General features: G+C 37.9%; 1 protein-coding gene across 4 annotated transcripts in view; it reads right to left on the reverse strand.

Annotated features, from left to right (window-relative positions):
* CDK13 (cyclin dependent kinase 13) overlaps nucleotides 1–20,916 on the reverse strand; it is a 50,323-nt gene that overhangs the window by 7,895 nt on the left and 21,512 nt on the right. For 2 of the 4 annotated variants that reach the window (XM_030510746.1, XM_030510732.1), the window contains exons 6-12: nucleotides 12,627–12,816; nucleotides 10,428–10,484; nucleotides 7,588–7,689; nucleotides 7,391–7,468; nucleotides 5,398–5,514; nucleotides 4,331–4,462; nucleotides 1,928–2,079 (exon numbers count right to left, since the gene is read on the reverse strand). In XM_030510746.1, the coding sequence (XP_030366606.1) occupies nucleotides 1,928–2,079; nucleotides 4,331–4,462; nucleotides 5,398–5,514; nucleotides 7,391–7,468; nucleotides 7,588–7,689; nucleotides 10,428–10,484; nucleotides 12,627–12,816 (828 nt within the window). Of the gene's footprint in view, nucleotides 1–1,873; nucleotides 2,080–4,330; nucleotides 4,463–5,397; nucleotides 5,515–7,390; nucleotides 7,469–7,587; nucleotides 7,690–10,427; nucleotides 10,485–12,626; nucleotides 12,817–20,916 lie in introns of all 4 variants that reach the window. The other 2 variants (XM_030510739.1, XM_030510723.1) reach the window with 1 other exon arrangement.

Here is a 20,916-nt window from a genome sequence, read left to right on the forward strand (position 1 = left end):
ATGATTTTATACATTTATATATATAAAATCATCTCTTTGGCAATACAGAGAAAATTTCTAAGGCCTTGTACTGCTGGCTCTCACTGAGATGTCAGGATTAACAGTTGATTTTGTAACATATGAGGGCAGTTTGCTCAACACTCAAACTTCTTCTCTGGATCTCAGTGAAAATTCAGCAGAAAAATGCCAAACAGGGAAACTAACCTACCTATATATACCTATTCTAACCATACTCTGGTTATTTTCAAGCCCATTCCAAGAGCAAACTTGTGTCCTCGGAAATCTGGCAGTTTCTATCAGAACAGAATTATTGAACTCTCATAGCTCCTGTTAAATTTTAAGATGTAATTAACCAGGGGTGAATCAGAACATTAGCAATTGATTCAAGGTGGTTTTTAACCTCTTATTTTGGGCTGCTCAGAAAAATTAAACAGTTTTTAAAGCATGCATTTGTACACGGACTTTTTTAGTGTGCCTTATTGATAATATTATCTAATATTATCTAATTATGGCTTCCATAAGTGTTTTGCTTAATACAGAAAACACCTCTATGCTGAACTGTCTAAGCTCCCTTGAAAATTAAACTGTCTTCTTTTTACCTAAATATATTTCTTTATGTACATATGGGCAAACAGCAGTATAGGTCTGAATGATTCCATCTCTATTTGTTTAGTTTATTTACATAGCTAGTATTAATGACTAACAGTAGTCTCTCATCACGCTACCTGTTATAAAAAGCACAAAGAAAATAAATACTATCCTTTAAATTTCTATATAGATTTCATTTGGGGGGGGGAATATTAAGGGCTACAGAAAGTCATGCTTGAAAATGCTGCCAAAACTTTAGGCTAAACATACGGAGTGGCAGAAGCTCACAGCTGGCTTATGGTGAGGAACAGGATGAACAGGAGCAAGAGGCAATAAATTGCAGTAAAATATGATCAAAGGATATTATTTTCTAGGTATCTCTGCACAGATTATTTAGAGCTCTGCTCTATTGTTAAATGAAAAGTTCATTCAAGATGGTTAGGTGTCACAGAATGTTCAGGTTCTGTGAATGCATTTATTGAGTTTTTTCAGCTGAATCCTGCATTAGCACCATGGGGTTTATGGTCACTTCGCACAATCAAAAATGGTCTAAATTAAACTTATCAGGTATTCAATTTGGTATTGTTACTCTGTATATTTCTACATATTATGAAGGAACTATCACCGAACTACTAAGAATCTCAAATGGTGTCCACATAGGAAGCCATTACTTTTCATATTATATTCATAAAATTGGTCTCAAGCAAGATCCTTTGGTTAAGTTTCAGAATTAATGGTTGTGCAATCTACATAGGTAGCTACTTCTTGTTATACCAGGTTTTGGGTTGGAGATTGGTGTAATAAACAAAAAGAAAAGAAATAAAGAAATAATCTTTACAACTTGGTTCAGCCCCAACTTGGAAAGCCAAGAATAATGCAACATGCAAAGGGCATCTATTTCATTTGAAATGATGATTGTTCCAAAATCTGCCTTCTGATCAGTTTATCAATACCAAATAAAGCTCCTCCGATCTATGGAGACTGCAAGGAACTTAGAGTAGCAGCTGGCTTGTGGGATTACAGAAGAATTATAGATGAGCAAGAGATAAAATTCTCTCAAAATATAGAGCAAAGTAGTTGCTCTGACCAGACTGAAAAAAATAACTTAAAAGGAACACCTAGTTTCCAGAAGCAAAGGTAAATCTTTTGTAACAAAGATTTAACTTACAATACTGTTCCTCCCTCAAGAATCCAGGAGACGTCAGTACTCTGAAAATAACATCTAAGATTCCTAGAGGTGCAATCCAAGTAGAAGGTAATTATAAGAACTGAAAATATTACTGACCAAGTGCTACACTAGAGTTGCCCTGAGTTTTGAGTTGGGAAGAAGTTTGCATGCCTTGTGGGGTGTTGGTTCTGCTCTCATCCATGCCGAGAGACAGATCCTTCCTAGGGACTTTAGCTGCTGTTGAGTCATCAGTCATGCCCATCTGCTTCTGTCTTCTGCGTTTCTTACTCCACAGCTCATGGCAATCTTGCCACAAAGGAAGGCTGAAAGAATGATTAGAAATAATCAGTTTTATCACAGATTTTTTTTTAAGCATGTTGGTAAAATAAATACTCAAGTTATACATAAAGTAACTTCTGAAAGCTTGATCTACCGGAATTCAGAAACATGAGAAAACACTCAAAGCCAGCAAAATCTCAGATCTGCTTTTTCTGGCTGAAATTTCTTCACTGATTGCCTATTTCAGAAGCACAGATCCCTCTGGCAGAAAAGGGAAACATGTATCTTAAAATTCAAATCAATGTCATTTTCTTGCATTCACACTTATGACAAACCTAATTATTTGTGTAATTCAAGACTTCAAACATCAATGCTGCACACTTACTACAAAACAGAATTTGCAGAGTAACAGATAACAGAATTATTATATGAATATGAAAATGCTTTTTTCAGGGTATGGGTGACCAATTCCTTTTGACTGCTTGTAAAAGTACTAGTGTCTCCTGAATTCAAGTATTAGTCTGCAGTAACAGACATGGCTATCTAGTTTACAGTTGTACAGCACAGACAACTAAGACAGTGGGGGGGGAAGAGAAAAAAGTTTCAGGAGTTAAGTTGCATGAATAAACAGCACTTAACACTAGCAGAGTTCAGATACTAGGAGTAACATGGGATATCCCAGTCCTTTAAAAGACAGATAAAGGCAGAGACAAAAGTCTCCTAAGGAACTCATCTGTCACCAGTTCTGTCCTTCCATTATTGTTCCCTGCAGGCACCTCAATCCTGATTTCCTAAGGAACACAGAGACCCATGCCATAGATAATGGAAACAGCAAGCCAGGCAGTAAAAATAGTGCCTTCTGTTTTCCTATTACATATCAGTAACTATCTGATCAGTTCCCTCACCTAGGAAAAATTAGGTGACAGATGACAGGAGACAGACGACAAAGTAGGGGACAGATGCCTTAAGGAAAGGCAATTATGACAACCGCTTCCTTTATTGTTTCCCTCTGCATACCAGCTCAAAGACCTGCCAAATACTTAGTCAAAACCAACTGGAAGCAAGCAATCAGCATTGTCACTTTCTTTGAATGAACAGCTCTTTCTTCCCAAAGCAGAACTTGAGTTTTTCAGAACAGTTCACACTTTCCTGTGCATGCTCTGTTCAGAAATGAGTGTGGTTCCTCTTAATCTTTAAAAGGACACCGAGGACTAGTTTGATTTGAATTTCTATGTATCACCTTCTATAATGGATGCACTCACTACCAAGCTCATGAAAAAAACCCTAATTTCTTCCCGTTCACTTACTTTTAAAAGCACATAAGCAACATGCTATACAAGTGGTTCTGACATTTCAGTGAAAAGCCTAAGATTGCTGATTACTGATACTCAAACAGCAATATATATATATAATTACATTCAGACAATGAAGCCTCTTAGCTTCATGTATCAGCAGCATTAGTAACAACCATGTGTATGTAATAGGGAAGTCTCAAAAGATTTTAAATAAAATTCTTAGATAAAACTCAAAACATTTTTCCCAGTTGGTAGCTAATTGAAAGAAGTCAGTACAGCCTGCCTTGAAGGTACAATTTACTCGAGCAATACTAAATGTTCTATGTTCTGACAGCTACCTTGAGGGAAGAATGTAATCTGCAGATCCTGTAATACTTTTCATTGTTCTTCTTGGTGCCTTGTTCCTATATGATTTGTAGTGATTAAAATGGCAATTAAGTCACTGCAAAAACCGTACTGGAAATTGCAATACACTTCATCTCAGAGAAACCATCAGGAAAAACCCTGCACAAAGTAGTTCACCTCTCCTGCCTGTAAAACTAAGAATCTTATCTGGCACAGGAAACTATTTATGGTATTTCATTTTAACTCTCAGGTACCTTTGCAGAATTCTATACCCAGTGTCATTCTACCATCAAAGAAGGCAATTCAGATTCACGAAGGACCTCAAAACCCTTGGAAAAAGCAGACACTGATAAACAGAGATACCAGAGAAATGCTTTTTCAACATTAGAAACATTCACGTAAGAGTATTTTTTTAAAGGTACTCAGTAACTAGTTCTAGGAGTAACAGATGAAACAGTTCTCAGATCCTCACAGCCACTACTATCATGGTGTAAAATTAATTCAGCTATGCAAACATTTTAGTTCGGAATCACCTATCTATCCACATTTTTGTTCTGCCACCTCCTACTTTATCTGAAACACAATGACCTCAATGAAATCAGTGCATGTTCACATTTTGCAGAGGTAACGGCCATTACCAAAGGAAACCACTTACTCTGGAGGAGGCATTTTAGATGGTTCCACATCTCGCAGAAACTCGCACTGAAGAGCTTGTTCAGCTGTGCAGCGCTTGCTGGGATCCAGGGCAAGCATATAATCGAATAAATCTAATGCAGCCGGTGGGATGCTACAAAAGAGCAAAATGGAGAAAAGCAGTGTATTTTTATTCTGAATCATTCTTTGCAAAGTAACTCTTCCGAAATAACTGATCATTAAGTCCTCAGATAAATCTCATCCTAGCAAAACCCAGTCACAACTTGAGCTTGGTAGTAAGATGCAGAGATGAACTTCACCGCTTATTACCTGTGCAAACATATAACCAAAGCTTTCTTTGATTTGTGTTGTTTAACTGCTTAAACGTTGTCCTTACAAAAAATACCTCCCACCTTTCTAAGCCAAGACTATACTGTTACTTTACACTTTGGAATTTAGCACTCAGAGAGTTGCAGTTTTGACTGGTCCACAGACAATAATTCTATTTCTTCAAAGATACAAGTCTCATTAGTACAAACAGGATGATACATTTCTCCTAAACCCCACAGTAACTGAAGGAAGGAAACAAACCCTTTAAAATAAGCTTACAGCTGTTTTCCATAACTTTCATGTGTGATATCTGCACAAAAGTAGTCCAGTGGTAGTACTTTAGAATACAGGATTCAGATAACTCCTCGGTGCTGAATGAATTTATGACCCAAAAGACTAATGTTAACCAGATTATGCATTTAGCTCTAGCCAGTTGTGCTAATAAAGAACAATTAAGTACTCTGAGCTGGTTTTTGGACTGGGACAACAAGCAGGTGTACCAATCATGTAAAACAAATGTTTCCTTAGGAAAAAGCTGACAAGTGGTTGAAATTTTAGGGCCTTCTTCCCTCTTCTTGAAGCTCCTATTAAATAAGGGTTAATACATGCTCTGTGGGTATCATGGGAAGGATAAGAACCTAAAACCATTTTTCTTGACACTTAATCTATGTTTGTGCTCCAGAAAATAGTGAAACTTCACAAAGTCTCCAGGAGAACTTAATGCTATTACAGGTGACTAAACTTATTCTTCATCCTTACAAAGCAAACTCTTCTCTCAGCTTTCGGCGATACTGCTTCTTTGGTTTCATTGTGTTGAAATAAGCTAATTTTATAACATCAGGCCACACTGCTGGACAAGGACTCCCGCAAATTCGGCTGTACGAAAAAGAAAGGGGGAGAAAGGGTATGAGATCCAAAACCACAAGCAAGCACAGACATCATTTTATTCTTGCATGTACAGTGAATATAGAAATATACTTTAATGTTCAGGTTCTTTTATGTCCCTAGCTCCCAATGCCAGTGAAAAAAGATATACCAAATGTTTGAAAAAGCACTTTTCAGAGAATTTAGTTGACATTGAAGACATGAAGGGGAGAAATCTCAGTAAGGCCTAAGGGCAAAACCAAGATCCAATCACTAGAAAACCTGTACATTTTTTACTTCGGTTTTATGTCTCAAGCCTCATCTATCTCCACAAATGGAGTTGCCAAGTCTTATCCGTCCCCCTCCATTCCCAACACATTTTGTCCAACTGAAGATGGCTAAGCACAGGTTGACCAACTTCTGAGCAGAACTAAAGAGGCATTTTACTGTATGTGCAAGGTTTCAAACTCCAATGCACACATCCATAAAAGGACAATTTGCAAATACATTTCCCTAGTTCACCCCTCCCACTTATTAGATTTAAACAGTTACTGTAAAGACCCAATGACCTCTTAGTTATGCCCCAAATGCTATGCAAACCAATCTGACTTTACACTGGTTGAGATATGCAGCTTTCAGGAGTGAAAAGAAAAATAATAAATGTGTCTTTTCCTATCAGAATTTACTTCAGCTCTACCGTTGCACGTTAAAGATACACAGGATAAATGTAGAATCATTGACTGTAACCTGATGAAGGTAAGAAGTTGATAAAATCAATATATTAAACAGCCAAAAATGCATAGCATCAGTGAACAGGAAAAATGAACTACAAACAGGAGCTTCCAGCAGGAGAAGGAAATCATAAAGATTTAAGTTTGCTGTATGAGAGGTAAAAACACAAAGAGAAAAAGCTTCAAATGACTGCACTATGATATGCTTCAATGCCATCTAGTGCTCAGAAGCAAAAATTTCCCAACTCAGGAATTGGGTTCTCCTTACACTGAGAATGATCACTAAAAACCTCCTAAAACCTACATTTTTCCAGGCCAGCAAATAACACATTACACAGCAACATGCTACTGTTTAATCTGTTTTGAAAAACATCTCAATATATACAGTTTATTAATTTAATTTAAAAAATAATGTTGACCATTTACTATTCAGGTTCTGCACGGACAGTTCTGTAGGACTCACCCTCTTTTCCCCTTGTTTCTAGAAGAGCACCTGTCCTCACTTATGAGGTCAATTATGATACCAGAATCAAGAGTAATTTTTGTTTGCTGAATAAAGGGTTAAAAAAAGAAAAGACCCCCTGGTTCTACTGAGTTATATATGCATCATTGTATGATTTCTTGAGATTAAGGAAGAAACAGAAATTCTACCTCCATAAAGTGTCTGGCAGTTTGCAAGGAAACAGAAATATTCCCGCAAAAATAATACAGCCCAGGTGTGTATGTGGAAGGCTTGGATAAGAACTCAAGGCCAATAGCACACCAAGTACCTACTCCTCCAAAATCCCACTTATTATTGTCCATGTTTCTGTTTTGATTTGCTGCAAGGAAGTTGTATTATCATCTTAAAACTGATGGGCATTTTGACTATGCTGTATTTACCACTTCAATAATAGGCAACTCCAGCTGCTCTACAAGAAAAAGCCTATTAATTCCACTCTACATTGCTAGGACCACAGAATACTCAGAAAACCCCCTTCTCCAGGTCTGAGCTAGAGCCACTTGCTTTATATGCCACTCAAAACCTCTAGAAGTCAGTCAGAGCGATAACTGAGTACTTGTAAATGTTTGCAGTGCGTTATCTCTGATTTTAACACTAACAAAAGAAACCTGACAGTTTATGAGGCTCCTACTGTGTAATAATGGTTGCAAGTTACCTTATAAGTTCCAGTTGAGCAAGTTCTTGATTTGCTTGAAATATTGGCTTTTTTGTAAAAAGTTCACCCAGGATGCAGCTGTAAAACAGTTTTGCACAATTCCATCATTATGGCTTTCAGTATAAAATGATAGAAACATTGAAGATTTATTTTTGGCCTGGTTTTATGCTTGCTACACTTCTGTACCAAACTCTTACCCACAGCTCCAGACATCGATAGCTGGTGTGTATCTTTCTTCTCCCAGCAGAAGTTCAGGAGGCCGATACCATAATGTAATAACTTTGTTGGTATATGGTCGGCTGTTGGGGGGAGGAAAAAAAGAGAGGACTATCATTTTACTACAATCTCATTTCTGAAAAGGTGATGCTTTGAGGACTTCTGTAATGCTGTTTAAGAACAGCAGTTCTTAAACAGCTGTACAATCTTAAAAAGTACAATCTTCCACTCCCCTTTTCGTAATTGTAGTCCTGCAAAGCTGCAACTGCATAAAAGCAAATACCAATGTCTGACCACAGCTATAAAAGGACAGGCTGAAGATATAAATAATAATCACATACCCCTCTCGATGCTATGTGAATTCGGTATCCCAATTACTATTCAGACAGCAATACTTTATATTTATTACATTGCTATCATTTCAGGAGAAGGACCTGCTTGGATAAAACCGTTAATTTCTGGGCAATTCCTGATTATCACCATACATAATATAGGACCTCTACAAGCATTTTGAAAAGAAGGAAAAAAGTCACTTCACTTTTTCCTCTGTAAGTAGAAGCAAAAGAGACAAAGCCGCCTTCTTGAACTACATCCTTCAACAATTTTGATTCCAAAGCCTGGAACGCTTCCAGTATCTTCCTATATTTTACATCACCTTTAATTCTCTACAGCTCTAACCAGAAGTTTCAGTCACTGGGAATAATCCTTTTCATTCTCACACTAAAGCAAGGATTTCCACTATCTTAGGCACACATTGTTTGTGGACAGGCTGAGATATAGCATCAGCAGTTCAGAAAGGAAGGCAGAAAACAGATGTTAGGTTTTGGTTTTATTTCAACAACAGTGTCTTAAAAGTGACCCTACATTCTTTCAGTTTTAATAATTCACCCTTACAAACACTAGGTAACTCCAAATGGAAAGCAGAGTAACATTAAGTACGGAGTTTGAACAACCATAGCATGAAGTCTAACAAGGTTTTATAGCACACTCAGTGGAACAGGTATCAGTCCTGCAAAACCACCCGAGTCTTTTTTCCATTAAGAAAGTCCCCAATTCATTTTTAAGATGTAGTATGGCTTTGGAAACAATCCTGTAATTTATCACATTTATCTCTGAAGCAAGCATTCCTCTATGAAATGTTTATATGGAATGGACTCTCTCTACAGATATACCACTCATATATATTAGTATACGGTGCTTTTTATTTGAACAGATGTTTTCTTACACAATCTGTCATATGTCCTACTCCAAACATATTAAATCCACCAGAGTAACATTTAAAGGAGCACAACTACAACAACCAATGGGAATTTACTTAAAATAAATCTTTTATTTCCTCCCCATTATGCTCCTACTAAATTCTGTACCCTTTTGAAAAGTATATAATTCTAACCAGCAGTAAACCAAATGTAAAATACATGAATTTAAAGCCGCAGCTATTACACACTTCTTGGTATACATTAATTATGTCTTACTGCAGGTCAGAAGCTACTTGGAAGGAAAATGAATGACAAAGAATAGTCAAAAATCTACTAATGGGATTCTAACTATCCTCCCAAGTTCAACTATTAGCTAGCATAATTACATTTTAATCTTGGCTTCATTTATAATGCTGTTGTTTGATATATAGTAAAATCTGTTATTTGCACTATAAAGATAGTGAAATCTCAATCGTTCAATTCTTAATGCACACTTAGTTTACAAGCAAAATTTAAACTAAATTTAAAAGCAGACATAAAAAAAAAAAACCAACCAAACCACCATGGTAAACCACATCAAAAAAAAATAGAGGTCAGTTTGGTGCATGTTAAAGTAAGAAGGTAGGATGGCATCAATCCCTTTTATTATAAGTACATCCAAAACAAATTAATTACCCAGCAGCTGCTTAAGATTATCTTACCCTGCTACAATACTCAACAGTTTCTGTTACTTCAGCATATATTCTGGAAATAACAGCTCAGAAGAACAATGAATCTAATGCTATCGGGTTCAACAACAAGCTCAGAGCTCTGTAAGAACACCATAAACTCATAAAGCTAACATTATGGATATTATTTCCCAAATAAGGCATGCAGAAATCAAAGCAAGCTCAGGAAGCTGATCTCTGTATCCAACCACCTGATGTACACCACTAGTGTAAGGAACACTCAGCCTGAATTGTTAAAATCCAGTTCCACATGACAAACACATGACATTACAATATGAATACTGAAGTTCTTAGTCACAAAATCTGTGCACCTGCTTCCTGGAGTACAACCATAACAAAGCCAAGAACAACAGAAGCACAAGTCACATGAAGTTTCAGAATAACTTTTATTTCAATTTGTATCTCTGTTTCCAGCAGATTCAACAGCACTGGCTGCCTAAAGAATACAATAAGCCTCTTCAAATGTAAGGTTACATCTTACACAAAAGTAATGCTTATGGAAAAGACACTGTATACTAATTTGTGCCAGCAAAAGAATTTTGCTTTCCCTAAATCAACTTTTCCTAGGTATGCTTTAGGTTTACAGGACCAGAAACTAATAGTAAAAACCTACATATTGATGCAACCTACTTCAGACTACAACTCTTTATTTCCAATTAATATAAGGCCACTCTCTACAGTTATTTATCTAGAACACTTGGAAAACCAATACACTTGCACAGAGTTCTGTGGTTTTATGCAGTAATAAGACAACATTTCCTAAGCAATTACTTCTATTACAGTACGATATGTGCTCTAAACAAAAGACTTTTTTTCTGGCCCTTGTAATACGTAAGAGTTATGCAAAAAACATTAAACTTCTGAATGCTTTTTCATGGTATAATTGTATCTTACCTTTCTTCAGAGTTGTACAGCCGAGCAAGCCCAAAATCTGCAAGCTTTATCTGCCCTCTGGTGGAAAAAGCAAAGAATTATTTAGTGGTTAATCCTGTTACAGATTTTCTCCCCAAAAATCAGGTGAAGTTTGAGATTGAGACAGCTGCAACTGATCTCCACCAAACCACATTAATGAGGAGGCAATGTCTTACAAGCTATGCATCTCTTCAGTAAGCAAACACACCAACCTACTGAATAGCAAAGACAAGTAAGCAAAATTAGGTATGCTCATCAAATGGCATTTATATCACTGGATCTTAGTAAAAATTTAGGTGTATACTGTAAAGTATTCAAATCAGTAACTGCGCAGGAAAAAAATGAGGAAGGAAACTGCTATTTTCTCGTCCCTTACTGCTAGCATAAGCATTCATACAACAACCAACCATCAGCAGTCATACTTCCTTCTAGGAAGCTGTCAAAGTCCTGTTCTGCTCTTGTGAAGTTTAAATACAGCCTTTAAATGAGAGTGAAAGACCAGATAAGGGCTTCTATTTTTACCAGCAGCCAACTTGCTGGATGATACAAGCTCTAACCCCTTCTTGAGTTTTCCCATACATAAGAGGAAGAGCAGAAGATCCAGAGCTCTTGCCTGGCAGTTCCCACAGGTAGAAGGCACTGCTCCATGACCTGTAGCCCCCACCACCTCTGAAGTCTAGATGATTTAAACAGAAAGCTATACGCAAGCTTCTCTAATACATGAAATGAATGTTAAAATGTTACAGGGGGAGGCTTTGGTTTTCTGTACTTAGGAGCTTTTAAAATTCCCATCACTTTTAAACACATGCAAACCTCACTTTCAAATAGATTTCATTTCATCAAATTAGGGCAAGACTTCCTGATGTAAGAATGACCATTTTGTGATAATAAAATATACAGGATTGGAGAGAGCACAGTACAACAGAAAGCTGCACCTCTACAATAAGACACTCTTCTTCCCTGTCAGTTTACACCTCAGCTTCCGAGTTCCCAAAGGTGCATGGAGACACCACCACTCAAGCAAGATCAGCTCTGTGGGTATAGTGACTGATGTGGAGGCATGCGTACATCTGCTTAAGGGTCTGTATCATAATCTGGCAAGACTGTGGTGGGATCCAGAGCTGAAGTAGTCTAATGTTATTTTGTTCTAAGAAAAAAAAGAGGAAAAAATGGAAAATTTCATTTGGAGAAAGCTGGGACAAAACTAGGGCTCTACCAAGAGACACCCTTGATCCATTTTGCCCAGTATTTTGCTTCCAGCAGCAGCAAACTTTTAGGGAGAACATGTGAACCTGTTCACTTTGGGCTTCATTTTCCTTGTACTTACATCACCCACAATCACTGTGTTAAACATACTAAAATACATACTCCTATCTATTCCCTTTAGCAGGTGCTACTGATCCTGTCCATGAATGTGTCCCATCCTTTTGAATCTCCTGACACTACCCAGGAAAACCTGCCCTGACAACAAATCCTAGAAGCTGACTACCTGCTCTGTAAGGATGCTTTTTTTGCTGTTCTAAGCCTCACTTCTACAGTTGCTCCCTGGTTTTGGTACCACTGGATTTCATGAACAATGTTTCTATACTGAAGTCTTCCACTGTCTTCTTCTCACGGGCTTTTTATTTGCTGCTGTTGCACACTGAACAGAAGCATGTTCACTAATGAGACTTGGAACGACAAGCGGTTAAAGAAGTAAGAAACCAATTCATCTCTGTTTGATTATGGCTATAACTGCAAGCCAAAGCATGTTTGAACACACCTGATGAATATTCTTTTAAAGCATTATCCTGACTGATGAAGACAAGGACCTCAGAATTGTGTTATGAAGAACCAGCCTAGCCACACTTCATCTTAAAATGAGATGGCAAAAAGAAAACATGTCAAACACTTATGTCCTAAAATTCTGGTTTAATATATTTGAAGTCAGGTAATTTTCCCCCATACTCTGACCTAAAAGATTGAAGTTTTAATCCCGCTGTTTTAACACACAGGAGTTTAACAATTACAGGATCCAGTGTTGAGCAGCAGTGTTACCAGATTACTATTTCACAACTGATTTTAAAGAAACTAGGCAATCTAAAAAAAGTTGTTGTTAATGACAAAGCAGGTGAACTGTAAAGATTAAAAGAAAGATTTAAAAGTTATCATACAATTTTTTTTTTTAAGTAATATCCATACCTATTATTTAGTAGAATATTTGAACATTTGATATCTCTGTGCAAAAAGTTCTTCTTATGGCAATAGGCCAAGCCCTCCATCAGCTGTCTCATAAAAGATTTAATATGATTTTCATTAAAATGAACCAAACCAGATTCCAGCAGTCCCATCAAGTCATGGTCCATGTACTCAAATACCAGGTAAAATGCACCTAGGAAAAGAAAGGGAAAGAGTAAGAGAAACAGAAAGAGAGAAATTGATTTAACAGCAGTTCAAAACACTGCTGCTCCCTACTTTTCAAAGTTTAAACTACTTTTCAAAGTTTAAACTACTTTTCAAAGTTTAAACTACTTTCCACACAACTGTTCCCATTTTCTGCAATATTTATAGCTGCGCCTCATGTCCAGTAACAGCAATGAAATATAGTGCAGCAAATTGCTCTTCCATGTGAACAGCTACACTAGTCAAATGTTTGTGAAAACAAATACAACCCTACCAACACGGTGCCTGAATCTATATGGACACGTACTGTTCCATGGCTCTCCATCTCCACCCATTTTATTTAAGGAAAAATTAACTGGGTTAATATGCCCTATATAAAGCTTGGGGAGAAATCCAGAAACAAAATACGTACAGCATTAGTTCATCTGTCATGATTCAGTGGCTGAATTTTTAAGCTTTCAGTGTGGAACTGGGTCAAAAATGAGCCTGCCCTTCTCAGACCAATAATACTCATAAGTCAAATGGAGAAAGCAGAACTAACCTACTAGCAACAGCAGCTCTGCAAAGACAGAGTTCATACTCCAAGTTGCCAGATACATACATTAAGCATAATAGAATCTGGTCTTATCTCACATTAGCCTGTGTAATTCCACAAATAAAGCTACTAAAGCCAAGACTCTTTGATATATATGTAACTATTCTTCAAGGGGAAAAGTGTTGAGTGCTTCAGAGGCAGCAATAACCAATCTTAAAGAGGAAAAGTGCTGAATGCTTCAGAAGCAGCGATAATCAATCTCCAGCACACCCACTCCCAGTACAATCTACCTTTCAGTACTTCAATCTTCCCCTTCTTAACTCTGGGGCAGAGAAGACAGTGCAGTCCCTTCAGAGCACTAGTGGCAATGCAGAAACAACTGTCGAGTGGGTCTGCCTACCTTCCATTTTCAAAAGCCTTTCCCCAAAGAGATTTCAAAGCAACCACTCTAAAGTACAAATAGCTTCTGCCCAACAAGAACTCATTGCAGGTTCTGGTTCCTAAACAAAAAGTTTCAACTCAGAAGCTAGTGAAAGTCTTGGAGCAGTAATGAGAAGTTAGCTTGCCAGAATGTACACACACACGAATGTACACAGCCAGATTCTAATGAACTGACTTGTTTTCTTGCACAGTAGCTGAAAAGGGAAGAAAGAGTGTCAAATCCATCTGCTTTTTAACAAAAAGAGAAAAGATCACTCAGAGTAAGTGTTAAACTTGTAACAAAGATCAGTGTAGACCAGGTAAACTACAGGCCATTGCGTAAGACACTCAGAGTTCACTGTTTTTAATTGAGGTCCTTTTGTCCTGTTATGTGTTGTGTGTTATATGGAGGAAGCAAAATACTGATCATAAAATACCAGTCAGTGTGTACAGAGGATGTGGAGCAGGAGGCAAATCACTTCAAAAGAAAAGCAGGAAGTATTAAGAGCCATAAAGAACCAAAAGTCTGCTGTGTTACTATGTGCATAACTTGAGTTCACCAATGCAGTTCACCAGTTTAGTATGGTAAAAGTACTGAGGCTCCTCATCTCGGTCTTTTAAACCAAGATAACTGTCAAAGGTCTACTTTACTGACAACTGCTGAAGTATGAACCATGACATATTTTAAAATGCCTTGAAACAGAACACCTGATATTAATGCTGCAGTGCCAGAATAATCTGGACATGCTCTTCAGAAGATGTCAGCTCAATAAAATTAAATACCAGTGATCTTGGTATCTTCTTGCTCTGGAATACAAAGGAAAGTTAACTGTCATGGCAGCAGGCTGCACTCTGCATGTACATGACAAAGAGAAAGACTGGGAAGGGTCAGTGGGATTGCAGACCTGCTTAGTGAGAACAGCTAAACAGTCGTCTTGTTTGTATGCGAAGCAGGCTTCATACCTTGAGCAATTTCCTGCTCTGTCACTAGCTACCACTATTTTTACCACTATTTATAACCAGCAATCAGAATTGGTACCCTCATGCAAGAAGGAAAGCTGACAACAATGGGGACAATTCATAAATAGAACAGAGCAGTACCTGCGAGGTGACATCCGATTATTTATATTCTCTACAACTCTCATTAAGAAACATACACTAGAACAGTACAAATGCTAAATGTTCCTTCCAGATCAGAGCAAGAGCAAATGCACAGATCAATTACACTTCTGCATCACTACGTACGTATGATACAAAGTTAGAATTTATTTTTAAAAGAAGAACAGTCAAAGCTGAATCTTCTTCATTGGTTATGATAAGCTATTGAAATTAGTCTACCAGCCTTGGCAGCCTAACCATTAAAACCTGATTTTCAGTATTACTTAAGCTATATTTGGAAGTGATTGTAGCTGCAAAAAAGGTGTCAAGCAAACTGAAGTGAAACTCAGTTTATTTGTAGACAAGTGTAGTGCCCTTTTCTGATAGAGATCTACAGGTCTGGCCAACAAAGCAGTTAATTATTCCACTTATCATTTCAAATTTCTACTGCTTTTCATCAGATCGGGTAATCTGATCCTTCACAACAGGGAAAGAAGCTACAGATATTCAGGAAGAAGAAAACAGCCATGAAAGACCTCACAAGTTAAACTATGCACAGGCAGAAGGCTGCTTATTACAGCACAGCCAGAGTTCAAGTTTAGAGCATCCTTTAGTGCAATCAAAACAAATGCCACACAAACAACCATTTCTCAAAAAGGAAAACAACAGAAAAAATAATTGTTCTTTCCCTTATGAGGCCAAGACGTTCAATAACTTGGAGGTTACATTTTAAAATGACCCTTTGGTTCATGCGAGCTTTGCCCAATATCCATATTTCTGAAAGCAGTGTCACAAAAACACCTAAAACTCTGTTACAGTAAAGCACACGCAATTCAAATGAACTAAGAACTATGTGTTTGAGTTTTACCCATCTTACTGCACTTCCCAATAAGTAAGTACCTGTGGGGTGGGAACAAGCCTACAGTCTGCACACTGCCACATGCTGCAACAAAACACTAAGTGGGGGTTTATGTCCTGGGTGCCCCATTTCCTTTGCTAATATCACGCAGCTTATCTCCATTCCTTCATCTACTGAGATAAGAAACCTTAACGTCACTGCATGTTGACAGAGCAGCAGCTGGAACAGCTGAACAGTAATAATATTGCCTACTTCTGAATATGGGATAAGAGATAGCAGCTAAATCTATTAGGGAGGTACACAATAAAGGAGACTCACACGGATGGAAACAATCCTCTTGCCTTACTTCTCTTGTTTGCACTTCAAGAAATTAATCTTTTTGACCACGCTGTCAGTTAAGCTTGATAAGGGTCAGAAAGAGAGATACTGCTTTAACTATTCTAAAGGATTAACACATCTCCTTCTCCTGTTCGTTTATTTCAAATCATGGAACTCTAAAAGTAGTTTTCTTGACCAAAACCCAAAATGAACTGGGCTATAATGCTGTAAAGCTATGCAAATAAAATGGGTAACTCAAGACATGGCACTGATGATCCGTAATAAACCAAAGATTTTCTAGAGGGTTACAAAAGCTAACAAAACACACTTTGCACTTTTCTGACACAGGCACGCTTTGGATTTTTTTGGACTGTCATCAAATCATGCAGATCCAACAAAGTGGGCCATTAAGTTAGGCATTTGTTCTCAAAGTGAGACACAAGTGCTTCAGGCCATGCAGGGAGGGGAGTGGCAGGGGAGAATGATCCAGAAGCCTACCCAGATGACAGCTTTTAAACAAATGTAATTTCATAGGGAAGGTGTTTGGGGTTTCTCAAAATACCTGATTAGATACAGATCAGAGGAACCAGGAGACCAGAAGTGCCTTACTATGTACAAATTTTAATTCAATCTTCGTATAAATGCATTAAAAGAGTATCCTGCAATACAAAAATGCTTAAAAGAAAGGAGCCCTGGCTCATTCAGTGCACGGTATGTACAATGCAGAGTTGTTGAACAGGTTTTGAACAATTTGTTCTGTACACACTGTTCAGAATGAGACTCCATCAGATTTTCATCTCATTAATAAACCTCCTCAGCTTCTGTGAAATACATTATTATTTTTTCCCTTGATTGATTCAAGATAATTGGATTATATTTAGTTTTCAATTTCCTTCACATTTCTCTACCAGTACTTACAATACACTATATTCCAAGATAGTTTTAAACAGAATTTTGTCAGAGCTTGAAAAGTAAAGAAACCATCCACCAATACCTTTAAGTTCCTTATATTTAAATTCCTTAGAGTCCCTTAAACAGACATTCATCTTTTCTTTCTACTCACATTTTACAAACCTATTTTCTGATCTATGAAACACCAAATAAAGGTATAGCTATTGAATTAATCACCTTAAGTCTAAAGAAAGCATCACTGCTATGTGCTATGTTATTTTCCCATTGCAAATTGAATTGCATTCTCCTCTTGAAATAAATCCAACCCAAACTCCATGCGCACGGAAGCACATTCTGAAATAGGTGAACCAGCCAAGGGCATACAGCCCTTGCATACAGCCAAGGGCATCCCTGGGAGTAAATAGTGTCCTTGTTTCATTACATACTGCAGGGAAATAAGAAACCAAACAAAAAACTTAAAGCAGAGGAAAATTAAACCAAACATATCAGAAATCTTTCATTAATAATCAGGGATTTTTCTAAGTTTGCCGTAACATGGATCAAGTTGAAAAGCCACACAATTAGGTCTGCACTCATTCCAGACCAGAGTCCAGTACAGCACACAGAAAAGGGAAGCACCACTCAAGCAGTCACACCATGCCTGATAACTGCAGCATGAAAACTATTTGGGCAAGAAGTTTCTATCAGCTATTTCGGGAGCAGCAAGGCAAGCTGTAGATCATTAGAGATTTCTGAAATTCAGGACAGTTTGGTTTTGCTCACCTTCCCAGGAAACCCGGATAAAGCTAGGTACAATACCAACAGAGAAGGAACCTCTAGTGTTTACTGTAGCGAAGTACTCCCTGATGACAACATGATTGCTGTCACAGACTTCCTACAAGCCACAGGCTTTCAAAGTACTCCTTGATGGCTGTGAGGAAGTAACCTGCTATTCACAGAATGGTTTGGGTTGGAAAGGACCTTAAGCTCATCTAGTTCCAACCCCCTGCCAGAGGCAGGGACACCTTCCACTAGACCAAGCCCTGTCCAACCTGGCGTTGAACACTACCAGGGATGAAGCATTCACAACTTCCTTTTGCAGCCTGTTCCAGTGCCTATAGTCCAGTTGCTACCATGCACCAGAGTCAGTGCCCTTTTGACACGCGTACTACTGAGCTGTCAAGATAAATACCAACTTCATGCCTAAAAAAGGCTTGTTAACTTGTACTGCAAATCAATTCAAAGTTTAATCCATCTAAAGTAAATTCAGATTTTAAAATTAATTACAGAAACACACACAATCCAAACAGATAATACACAGAAACAAAACAAACCAAACCCAAGCCGTGACATTAACCAGATCTTTTTTATTGGAGTCTCCCATGCAAAATTTTACTCCTCCCTTGGGTTAGCAATTGAAAATGCTTCTTCCAGTCAAAAGGAGGAAGAGAAATCAATCAGTACACCTACTGGTTTTACATTCATAGCCACGAAAGCTAAGTCAGGCACTCTCCACGTGTTTAGTAGAAAGAGATTGTGGCAGTCCCATAGCTAGAATGTTGAACACGTGCAACAGCTTCTAGCTGATAAAGCAGCAACTGAGAACTGAAGGACCATCTCAGGTGCCCAAAGTTAAAAAAGAGACACCTAAGATCATGTAATTAATTGTCAAACTGAGAAAACAAAACCAGAGCTGACAAAATCCCAATGTAAGGAGGACCTTTTCTCCAGTCATTCTGGTTCATTTTACAGCTTCAGTTACAAAGTTATAACTGAAGTGCTCAACTAACTTAGCTTATGAGGTGTATAGATTTGAATATACCTAGGAAATAGCTCTTTCTTTTCAACTTCTGTCTTAAATCTTGCTTTCTTCAATTACTGTTACACAAGCAATGTTACACAAACTTTCTCAGACATAAACAACCCAAACCACTAAAAGAAGACGAAGAGCTTCTGCCCAGTACAATCCTCCTGCTCCAAACTCTGCTCCAAGAGGACATGAACTGAAGTCCATGAATATGATTTTTTCAAACTCCTATTAATTTGAATTACCATCAAGCAAACAAAAAGGAAAAGTGAAGGAAACTTTAGTTGCCATCAGACTTGGTCACAAACACCAACAGTGCCAGTCAGGCTGCTTCTACTACTATTGAAGACTGACACCCACAACTGCTCTTATACTAGCTCGATAGAGGAAAATGTTTTCAACAAAAATAACCAGAGTTCTGACATTTTAGGAAAATACTGAATGGAAACTACAGCTCATTGCTCCTGTCAATTCAAATGAGGCTTTATGTCCCAAGAGAAGCAGAGGAGGCACAAACACAACTGCCGAATGTACTGTTAAGTCAGCTGTTATGCAGATATACACACATGACAGGATATAAACTATTAGTCATGTGTTCCCATCCCTTACCTTGTGTGTTCACCTGTCTCCCTCTGTATAAGGGAGAAAAGCCTACATGAAAAACATACAAAATGGATACTCCTCACCACACCCAACATATGTTTTACCTGTCAGGATCGTGCCTCAGAATCAAGGTATTAAATCACCGATTAGTAATCGGTAATGCTGTTCTCCAACTTTATCATCAAGCAGGTCTCATGCATAATGAAAACTGCAAAGTTAAACTTCAGGTTTCAGTACAGCAGACCCACTCAGCTCGGTATGTGCCCAACCTATACAAACAATTGTGCTCATGTGCTGTACTTCCACTGGTGGAAATGCACTTAAAACATTTCTAACACACTGCTCCAACCTGTTACATTTCATTTTCTAATGGTTGGCTACAAAGAATAAACCCAATCCTATATTAAAGCTGTTCCTATTGTTAAACTTACACTCCAAGCTAGCCAGGATAAAACACAGATAAACTTTTCTTCTCTTTTCTTCAAAAGCAAAATGCTGCTGAAACTATTGACAGAAGCCAGATTCTCAAAAGTTTGGAACACATAGGATTATGTCACTTAAAATCACAGAATCCCAGACTGGTTTGGGTTGGAAGGGACCTTAAAGCTCATCCAGTTCCAACCCCCTGCCACGGGCAGGGACACCTTCCACTAGAGCAGGTTGCTCCAAGCCCCTGTGTCCAACCTGGCCTTGAACACTGCCAGGGATGAGACAGCCACAGCTTCTCTGGGCACCCTGTGCCAGTGCCTCAGCACCCTCACAGGGAAGAATTTCTTAATGTCTAATCATGCAAACATGTAACACAGCTCAAAGCATCAGGACAAAGCTGTACAAGGCAAGCCATTGCTGGTTTGCAGGTCAATGTTATTATCTTAAAAAGCATCCTAAAAAAGAAAAAAGAATAAAAGAAAAAGGATTGTGCAAGGTGTGCCAAATAGCTACATAATTGTCAGAAAACTGCATTTTAAACTACTGAGATTCAAGGAAAAAAAAAAACCCACAAACAAACCAACCACCACCAACAAAACCCAAACCAAAACCCAAACCCAATGGTTTTTATCATATCCAGGTCAGGATATGATAGTCAACCTTAGACACAAAATTAACTTTACTTATGTTAACTAGAGAACATGTGTTGGAAGAAATATTTCCATTCCCTACTTCTACAAAAGGAGTATCAGCAGGGTTTTGTAAGAGTTATATTCCAAAGCCAAGATAAGCATAAACATACATTAAGCATAAGCATATTCAGAGGGCAAACCATTCTGCTTCTACTGTAAGCTTTACCACTTCTATAATGGTTCCTTCTTAAACCAAGCAGCCTACATTTGTGTTTGCAACGGTTTACTGTGAAGATGATCAAACTCCCTCCCAGTTGCATTCATTTGTTCCCTGCATAGACTACAATTTGGCCACAACATCTTGACTATAAACCTCCATCTCACAATGAACTACTCATTAGAGGAATACAGAATGCAGTGCCTGGAAATAAAAAAACCCAACCCCTCCATCTTTTCACAGACAAATCATAATAGCACAGTCTCTTTATCATGCTAAT

This window comes from Strigops habroptila, chromosome 1 (genome assembly GCF_004027225.2).
Source record: "Strigops habroptila isolate Jane chromosome 1, bStrHab1.2.pri, whole genome shotgun sequence".
Lineage (NCBI taxonomy): Eukaryota > Metazoa > Chordata > Aves > Psittaciformes > Psittacidae > Strigops > Strigops habroptila.